The sequence below is a fragment of the Panicum hallii genome, chromosome 5, assembly GCF_002211085.1.
Source record: "Panicum hallii strain FIL2 chromosome 5, PHallii_v3.1, whole genome shotgun sequence".
Classification (NCBI taxonomy): domain Eukaryota; kingdom Viridiplantae; phylum Streptophyta; class Magnoliopsida; order Poales; family Poaceae; genus Panicum; species Panicum hallii.
The window spans coordinates 2,848,572-2,857,799 of record NC_038046.1 but is presented as its reverse complement, the minus strand read 5'-3'; the positions used below and the strand labels follow the sequence as shown (position 1 = coordinate 2,857,799).

The 9,228-nt window shown below is 49.5% G+C and overlaps 2 protein-coding genes across 5 annotated transcripts; both read right to left on the bottom strand.

Moving 5' to 3' along the window:
• Nucleotides 1-3,464: 3,464 nt before the first annotated feature.
• LOC112893757 (peptidyl-prolyl cis-trans isomerase FKBP15-1-like) lies at nucleotides 3,465-6,055 on the bottom strand. The gene is made up of 6 exons (XM_025961225.1): nucleotides 5,899-6,055; nucleotides 5,730-5,779; nucleotides 4,702-4,764; nucleotides 4,332-4,422; nucleotides 4,052-4,156; nucleotides 3,465-3,867 (listed from the first exon to the last, which is right to left on the bottom strand). The coding sequence occupies exons 1-6, from the start codon at nucleotides 5,963-5,965 to the stop codon at nucleotides 3,776-3,778; spliced, it is 468 nt and encodes a 155-aa protein (XP_025817010.1). The 5' UTR covers nucleotides 5,966-6,055; the 3' UTR covers nucleotides 3,465-3,775.
• A 986-nt stretch (nucleotides 6,056-7,041) lies between these two features.
• On the bottom strand, nucleotides 7,042-8,578 carry LOC112894035 (keratin, type II cytoskeletal 1-like). Of its 4 annotated transcripts, XM_025961609.1 has the most exons (3): nucleotides 8,523-8,578; nucleotides 7,876-8,270; nucleotides 7,042-7,839 (listed from the first exon to the last, which is right to left on the bottom strand). In XM_025961609.1, exons 2-3 carry the CDS (start codon nucleotides 8,222-8,224, stop codon nucleotides 7,535-7,537), a joined length of 654 nt encoding a protein of 217 aa, XP_025817394.1. In that variant the 5' UTR covers nucleotides 8,225-8,270; nucleotides 8,523-8,578; the 3' UTR covers nucleotides 7,042-7,534. The 4 variants fall into 4 exon arrangements, with proteins under 4 accessions (XP_025817394.1, XP_025817391.1, XP_025817392.1 ...); XM_025961606.1 differs by having other exon boundaries at nucleotides 7,042-8,270; XM_025961607.1 differs by having other exon boundaries at nucleotides 7,042-8,263; nucleotides 8,523-8,575.
• Nucleotides 8,579-9,228: the final 650 nt, after the last annotated feature.

Here is a 9,228-nt window from a genome sequence, read left to right as displayed (position 1 = left end):
CCCGGATTAAACAATACCCCCTCTCCCGGCGTCTCACCGGAGCAACACCGCAGCAAGCGGGGCGAGGGGTAAGTGGCCGGCGGCTAGTTTATCCCGCCGGCCATGTGGGGGCTGCCGCGCCGGGCGCCTCCCTCCCCTCCCCCGCGGCGTAGTGTACAGAGAGAGAGAGAGACGCACACACGCAGGGGGCACGACTAGTATAATCCCGAAAGAAAATGATAATTAATAATCCTTCCCGGCGCCCGGTCAAGATCTAACCACCGCTAATCGCCGGGGCCGCCAGCCACCTCCCCGTCCGTCAGCGATCCAGTCCCGTCGAGATTGGCAGATTGCATCTCGCGTCCCCATGGACGACGCCCCCCGCCGGGGCCCACCGGCTGGCTAATCTCCCCGGCGATCGCCAGCGAGCCGATCGATCGACGGGGCTGAATCTTTTCGGGCGATCGACGCCGGCTGTTTACAACTCATCATCGCGATCGATGCAGCATGGCTCAACTAATTGTTTATTAACTAGTTATTACATATATAAATAGTTATTATTGGCAAAGCCGCAGCTTTGTTTAGTAGGGCTAGTATGGTAGTAGTAGTAGTGCGCGGAGGCGGAGCGCCAGCAGGGTACTCTCGTCCTGCGACTCCACTGCTGATGATGTGGAGAGGAGAAAGCTGCCGTCTTTTTTACCGGTGCCTGTGACAGACATCTTTTTTCCACCACCTGCTCCTCCGCCTCGGTAACATGGCCTCCAATCATTGAGATGACGGGCAGGGGAGAGAGAGAGACCTGCTACCGAGACCACCGTGTGATGCTGATGCAGTTGCCTGTTGCTGTATCTGTAGTTGTAGCAGTATAATTATCGGCTGACTGCAGGAGAGAGAGGGGTGATGAGTTGGTGATGGACTGAGGGGTTAAATCAGGGGGGGGGGGGGGGGGTGGAATTCATGAAATCACCGTACGCGGCCTCCTGACATGGCGCAGCGGCGAGGTGATAGGGAGGGCAGGCGGGGCTTGATTACTGTCCTAATTGGACAGGGATTGCCATTGGGACTTGCTTCGCTGCAGGAGGCAGCGCTGGTGCCGCTGTTGTAGACCGGTCGTGGATGATGGGGGTAGGCCATGGTCATTGGTCTCCCCTCGTCTGCTTCTCTCCCTGCTGCGACCGTGACCCAGCCCCAATCAGTGACCGCAGCGGAGGCAGGTGTCATTCCCCCTTTCTCCCAGTCCCAGTAAAAACGAGGAGCTCTAGCAGCAGAGCCCTCGAGCTCGAGCACGGCTCGCTGTAAAGAGGAGGGAGAGCTGGCCGGCTGGTGCTCCGGTCCGGCGACTGTGAGTTGCCTGAGCGGCGGCACGACGCGGAGCAGTCCAGCAGAGATGCTGTGACTGTACTGTGCGCGCAACATGTCAAGTACAGTTCAGTTGAACATTGAACGCGCAGGGCTCGGACGGCCCTCGAGTACCGGAGGACGACGTCAGGCATCAGTGATCCTACGCTGCAAGTATCGCAGAGGGAGGGGGACTGTTGCTGTCACTGTAGTGGAAATCCGAGGGGAATTGATACGATGGGCCCGGCATGTCCAACAACAGCTCTCCTTGAGATGTTTTCTGTAAATCCAAAGATGCAGAAAAGTGGAGACACGGTAACTTCTCATCAACACTTCTTTCAAACTTTTGGACGCAGCAGCTAGCCATTTTTTTAATCTAATGTCCAAAAATTATCGATGATTCTTCAACAATTCAGATGACGTAGCATAGCAACTACAGCAACGGCAATTTGGCAAACAACGCTCAAGCTATACTACCATGGCAACCAAAACGAAAGGGAATGCAATGCAAGAACGGAGCAGACATCAGCACCCCATCCGGACGCTAGGCACACAGTGCGGTACCGCGGTGGCGCCTCCTCCCTTGCGCGAGCCGGGCACGCCACTGCCGTCGTCGTCGGCGAGGCGTGCGTCGCTTCCGTCCCCGCCACGCGCCGATGCGCGCAGCTCAGCTACAGGTCAGCAACAGTCGCCGAGACACGCGATGGGAAACGGCAGGCCTTGTCCGGTTGCCACCCGTGGAAAAGACGCGACGCCGAGACGAGCAGGAGGGCGCGCCCCTCCGTTGGAAGCCGCGGCCAACAGTCTCGTGCCCGTGCATGCCGTGCGTGCGTGCGCGGAGGCCAAAAGCCATGAGGGGAGAAAGGTGTCTGCGCCCATGCGCGCAAGCACGTCGAATCCGAGGAGCTCTGGACCCGTCTCATGGCGTCAACAGCTACTAGCTTTGACTGACGACTCGCATAGCCACCGTGGGCTCGTGGTCGTGGCTCCATCTCGTCTGAAACGAAACGGGATGCAAGCAAAGCCTGCAGGCCCGTGTGAAGACTCTGAAGAGACGGGACGGCGCGGCGCGTCCATGGCTGATGGCTCCATCCGTGCATGACTCTCGGCGTCCTTCGCGTAGGAATCCGGTCGAAGCAGGTGCCATGCCAAAGAGCGGCCAGGGAGTCGGCTCATCATCTCGCGCCTCAAAATGTGCTCCTGGTCCTAGACTTTTGTGCCCTGTTCTGGCTTTCAACCCTGAATGCTTTTCAGACGGTGCCGCATTTCAGACGAACAGCTTTGCTCAGACGGCCACGTCAGACGGTCCGGCCACTTGGCCGGCGTTGGAGGAGCTTTAGTTTCCTGTTGCGTGGAACAGCCACGGAGGTCAAAGATCTATAGTGTCAAACACACGCATGCTGCACCAGATTCAGATGACAGTAGCCATCCTGCCTTTTGAGTTTTAATGACTGTTTATTCTCTCATCCTCTGCAATTCTGCATCACATCGAGACTGTAGTTCCTGCTGAGCAGAACAGGCGCGGTTCGTGCCGCAGGAGGAGAATGCAGAGGCATGCTGCAAGCGCAACACTTTTATTCCTATGCGCCGATGACAAATCGCATGGGATCCGAGCACAAGCTGCTCTCCATGCTCGTTCTCTGTTGCCCACTGTGGCTGTTGGCCTGTTTGTTGCCTCTGATTCTGGGCCGGTTCAGTTCAGTCTGAACATCTCGTGATAATGTTTTTAGCAGAGCAGTGCACTGCGTCAGGTCGACGCATTCTCCCGTCCACAGGAAAGCTACCTATGTTGGGATGCCGCCACTAATTTTTAGTTCGGGTAATATGGAACATTTGGATGCTAACTAGGGGAGCTACATATAAATTAACTGTAAAATTAATTGCATAAATACAGACTAATTCACGAGATGAATAAGCCTAATTAATCCATCATTAGCATATGTTTACTGTAGCACAATACTATCAAATTATGGACTAATTAGATTTAATGGATTCGTCTCGCGAAATAGCCTCCATTTATGCAATGAGTTTTAAAATTAATCTATATTTAATACTCCTAATTGATGTCAAACATTCAATATGATGGGACTAAACAGGCCCTAAACATCACAGAAGCAAAAACTCAATCATTGAATATTCTTCTCATGTGAAAAATATCTCGTTTCAATTTCCAACGCTGCTTACATTTGAGATTTAGAAGGCGTCGACCTGCGTCGACAGCAACAGTAATGCAAGCACGAGCAAGGTTGTGTTGAAGACCGTGGCAACAACACAAATCAAATTTTTCCGGAGTATATGAACAGTCGATTACATAGATCATAGGGCTTAACCAGACTTGTCTCTGTAACATTTAAATCATAACTGTCATGAAGGAAACAGCAACCCTTTCATCTAATGAACTTGCGCGAGCCACTATTGGTGAAGCTGCTACACGCTCAAGTTGAAACTCTTCAATGTGTTAAAGCTCGCTATTGCTTTCTGCCTTTGCATCACCAGATGTCTTTCCATTGACCGCGATAAGCTCCGTGTCAAAGATCAGAGTTGCTCCACCTATTGATTACAAAACTTATGGTTAGCTTTATTGGAACTCCTATACAGCTTTATAGTCAACAGGATAGATTGTAAATGCAAATCCAAGGCGAGGTAAAAATGGCCACACTGAAGATGAAAGAATCTACACACACAATTTCTTCACATGGAACCAGCAAGCAAGCAAACAAACGATCGGCCATACCCGGAATCTTCGGTGGGGAGCCTCGCTCACCATAACCCATCTTTGCAGGTATCTTTAGCTTCCGCTTTTCACCGACGCACATACCTAGTAATCCTTGGTCCCAACCTATAGATGAAAACAACAATGTCGGTTGGCGGATTTAAGATTGTGTGTGACATAAATAGCATATGTCATTTCTCCCATCTTTCTGATGACATATTCTCCTAGCCCAAGACAGCCTAGTATGGTTATTGGACCACAGATAACATAGAAAGTATGTTGTCACATGTAGAACAATAACCTTTTATCACTTGGCCATTTCCAAGAGTAAATTCAAATGGGTCACCTCTGTCGTAGCTAGAATCAAATACTGATCCATCAGTGAGTGTCCCCTGCATCATATTAAGCTTTTCACCAATGATTCAAAAAGAAAAAGAAAAAAAATACTGCAGGGAAAGTATCAAGGAGGGGTTTAATCATACATGATAGCAAACAAGATAAGAGACTACACAAGATATTGAATCTACAAAGACCATACTGCCAAGAAATTAGCACACTTCTCCTGCATATATCCGTATGCCTACATATGCAAATCCTTTACAGGGCTACATCCCTGAAAAAACAATGTGAAAATACAGCAAGGCTAAAAAATATGCGGATCAGATACTTACACGATAATGGACCTTAATTTTATCGCCTTTGTGTGCTAGCAGGGTGCATGACTCTGGCTTGTACTGAAAGGAAGATGATGAGCAAGAGAAGACAATATGTCACTCATAGTGGAAAGGATACCTCCTTTTGAAACGCAACAGCATAGAAACTGTAGCCTACGTATGAGGCATTCTGATTTATAAATCAGATATGAACAAAAGTTGTAAAGAACAAATAGATTGCTGAAAGCAGAATCTGATGACACGCAATTCTTCACTATCACACTCCCAATGGCATGCAACAGTTTGTAACTGAATATTCCATTTATTATTATCATGTTTCAATGACTCTTAGTCTTTTACATCTTGAAATGGTAGCCAAAATCCAGAACAAAGGATACATATCATTTCTATCGAAGCATATGATAAGGCCCCAGACAGAGAACTTCAACAGCATTCAAATCTTATATCATTTATGGTCCCAATTTTGCTTTCATTGACTGTGAGTCTGTGAGGGAATGAGTCATCACTCAGCATGGTCCAGAACCTTGATAGAAGGTACTAGCCGCCCAATACAGGTTTTTTTTAGAGGCAACAAGAAGGAGATACCCCCTTCAACACAGGCTAGTTTAGATGTACTTTTAGACCTCTTCTAGTTTGTCCACCGACTATAAGAAAATTAAGGAGCAATGAACAACAAACAGTACCACAATCATTTTCAGAATCATCTATTGAATGTCATATAGTAAAATTCAAGTGAAACTAAGTGCATTCCATGACTTCACGACCTTGCGTTAAAGGAGGGGAAAGGAGCCGATTTTGCAGTTGCAGATCTGTGGAGCTCCCTATCCTAGCATCATGTAATCACATAAGCAAACCCCTATCTGAACTCGGCAACCTTGTTTCCACATTTGCTCACGCTTCTGTTAAAAGACTATACATCTCTTTGCTGAATCAGAGAACCGGCTAACCGCAGATCCGCCAGAACCCGCAAGAATAACAAGCAATTAAACAGATGGAGAGGATTGACCCGGTAACAGAGTACGCACCTTGACGCCGATCTGAAGCTCGGTGACGTCGCGGGACTTCTTTGCCGACGCTGGGGACAAATCGCAAGCAAATCACGTCAAAGGCGGCCAGACGAAAATAAGCAAATCTCAGCGCCGCGAACGGTTCAGACAACATGGTCGAGATCGGAGACGGAGAATCATTCGTTACCTGTCAGGAGGATGGCCGCGGCGGCGACGGCGGCGGCGAGGCAGATCAGCTGCCGCTTCGTCCCCATGGCGCTTGCTTCGTTGCTCCCGAGTCGCTAGAACCTTCTTCCTCGTGCAGTTCTTTCTGACTTCGCGGTGCCGTCCGTTCGCATTCAGTTGGGATTTGCTTCCATGGGCTTCTGGCCCGGCCGCCATGTAAGGCCCAGTTACGGATGCTGTTGCTGTAAGGTTTCGGCCTTCTCCAGACACTGTTGTTGGTTAGTTTTATTGGGCTGTGCTAGGAGACGCGATTTCGGCCTTCTTGAGAGATTTAGAGCCAGCCCAGCCCGTCTGTGAGACTCTGACTAGCAAGTAGCAACAGGTAACGATTGCGAGTTTGCAACACTGCTGGAATGGACGGGTAGGATTGTTTGGCACGAGAGGTAGGCAGGCGCGATCAACGGTGAACAGCGTGACCGCTTCGTCTTGGCCGCATTTATTAAAGAATTGTAATTTATAGATCGTTTTGACTTTTCTAAATTTATAAATTTTATTATACACTTGGATATACAATATATCTATATATGTAGCAAAATTATGGATTTTAAAAAGCTAAAACGACTAAGATTTTGGAGGACAGGGTCGCTGTGGTTGCGCGCGTCATTTTGAGGTTAAAGCAAGCAGGCTAGGCAGCTAGTCAATGCAGGCAACAGGTCGCAGCTAGATGATTGTGTGTCGACGTGGATTCCAACTAGTTAAACCCACCCGTCGGATTGCTTGAGGAATAAAACGGGGGAGAGATATGTTAATCAAGGAACGATGGCATTTTTTAATTCTTGATTGACACCCCCATAAAGTTTTGTTAATTACAGAGTCCCAGGCCACCCGGTTACTTGATGAGTATGGATAATCCAAGTGCCGGGTAGAGTCTGACTCTCGGCTAGCTTGGGTGCATGGTCGCAGTGGTTGCACATCAGTGGAAACAAGTGAAGTGGTTCTATTGGTGTAAGCCCCAGAAGGTATAGTCGCACGTGCTGGGATTGCATACTTGTAAAAATTGGTGAAGAGGCAAACTCTTAGTGTTAGTAATTGGTGGGAGCAATGGGGGTGGGCTTTGCAACAAAACATCTTATTGGAGTACTCACAATCAAAATGACACTTGGTGTGACTTTTACAATTTTCTAAAAAAACATATTATATTATACAAGTAATGCAAACACATATGTATGTGCACATATCTAAAAAATAAAAGTAGTACACCAATAAAACACCATACTTGGGGACTTGCACTAATCTCAATCATCGCTATACAAATCATACCAAGCACACGATAAAATGTATACGTTAACCATCCGCATCCTGTAACATGTAGTACATCGGTCACAGCACCAAAAGGGCAGGAAAACACTGGCGCACTCGGAATTGTAAACTAAGGCACGAAGCTGCACCCCCTTTGACACCATGAACGGCTCCCGGTGAGCTCTAGCTAGCTTAACACTTGGTTTTTTGTTTTTTTTTTTGGGTTGGAAAAGTAGCTTATTATTAGCACTTAGCTATGGGGTAGTACAGCTGAAGAGAAGGTGTGACTGCACGAAGATAGATCTCTGTCGCCGACGCGAACATGCATGGATATTCACGGCACGCCGTAGGCGCGCGCGTCAGTCCCTGTCGTTGAGGCCGAACTTGCGGTCGAAGAAGTGGCCGACGGCGTGGAACGCCGGGCCGAAGAACCCGCCGCCGCCGCCTCTCCTCCTCTGGTCGTTGCTCTGGCTGTCGTTGTCGTACCCCGGCGAGCCGTACACGTGCACCTCCCTGGTGCTGATGTACAAGGGGGACCTGGTGCCGTCCTGGGGAGCCCAGAACGCCCCGCCGTCACCGCCGGTGCCGTAGGGAGCGCTGTTGCCGTAGCCGCCGCCGCCGCCGCCGCGGTAGGGAGAGCTGTTTCCGTAGCCGCCGCCGCCGCGGTAGGGAGAGCTGTTTCCGTAGCCGCCGCCGCCGCCGTAGTAGGGCGCGCCTAGGACTACGCTGCCGGCGTTGTAGCGGTTGTTGCCACCGCCGCTGTTGTAGTCGTCGCTACCGCCGTTGCTGCCGTAGCTGTTGTTCCTGTTGTTGTAGCGGTTGTCGCCGGCCTCGTCGGTGCTGCCGGCGTTGGCGTACGACTTGGGGTAGTCGTCGGCGGCGTCGGCGTCTTTCTTGTTGCCGCTGCTCTTCTTCAGCCTCGAGGACCCGCGTTTCTTGCCGCCGCCGGTCGCTTCATACTGCTGGGCGCCGCCACCGTACCCGTCCTGCTGGTCGTTGCCGTTGCTCTGGCCGCCGGCGAAGTGTGATCTGCTGCCCCAGTATGACATCGTGCACGTGTCCTACTAGTAGATTTCGCTCTTTTACCCCTGCATGCTACCCACACACAAGAGGTACATACTAAGCGGATCTGTTGATCTCAATGATAGCCTAATTTCAGTTCCAAAACAAGAAGAATCCAAGAACACTGCTTGCATGCGCATGCACGTTAATTGGATGGAGTGCTTGTGAGCAGCTAGCTGAAGATAGATACAGTAGATATTCTGGAGACTCCAGATGTAGAACAGTAAAAAGTGAAAATAAAGGGAAAGAAAAAAAAAGGCTTTGGCAGCACGCACGCGTTCGTACCCGTAGGTGGAGGCAGACAATAGGATGCTTCGATGCCCGTCCTAGCCTTTGCAAATTGCAATGTGCACAGTTGAGTAAGCAGCGTGCTAGCTTATATATAGGGCTCCAAGTCAACGTCTACCCAACAGAAGTCAAGAGAGAATGCACTTTTTTTTCCGAAGACATCCGTCAAGCACTGCATGCGTGGTGCCCACTTTCTGCATACATTTATTTTGCTCATGAGAAACGGTCCGAATTAAATTAAATTTCGATCCATAGAAAAGAAGCATCAGCACACAGGTTCATCTCTCTCTCTCTCTCTCTCTCTCTCTCTCTCTCTCTCTCTCTCTCTCTGAAATCAGAACTATTTCTCCCTCTTTCTGCACCACAAATTAAAGGAGGGCGGATTGACGATCCTGATCTTGAATTCAGTCTCAAAGTTCAAGATCCGAACTATATTTTTTCCGCAGCTTGGGTTTTCGATCGCATCAGAAAGCTTATATTGTAGCTCTAATAATCTGCTGGTTACATACAAACAAAACTCTAATATTCATTACCTAGCTCTCCACGCGTTGGATCTGATCGAAACGACGGCCTAGATCTAACTAACTCCTGGAGTCCCTGGTAGGCTGGTAGCAAAGCTAAGCTGCTGTCACTGTCCACGCACGTACTAATAAGCAGATGTCTCAAGGCATCATGCGTATGGACGCCAGGTCCAATCCAACAG

Bases quoted from the DNA above. Each gene is read 5' to 3' on its own strand.
- LOC112893757 (XM_025961225.1), bottom strand. From the start codon at position 5,965: ATGGGGACGAAGCGGCAGCTGATCTGCCTCGCCGCCGCCGTCGCCGCC. The intron at 4,423-4,701 runs GTAAGTATCTGA...AATATGATGCAG, and splicing joins AAATTAAGGTCCATTATCGT to GGGACACTCACTGATGGATC. The intron at 4,157-4,331 runs GTTATTGTTCTA...TTTCATCTATAG, and splicing joins AAATGGCCAAGTGATAAAAG to GTTGGGACCAAGGATTACTA.
- LOC112894035 (XM_025961606.1), bottom strand. From the start codon at position 8,224: ATGTCATACTGGGGCAGCAGATCACACTTCGCCGGCGGCCAGAGCAAC.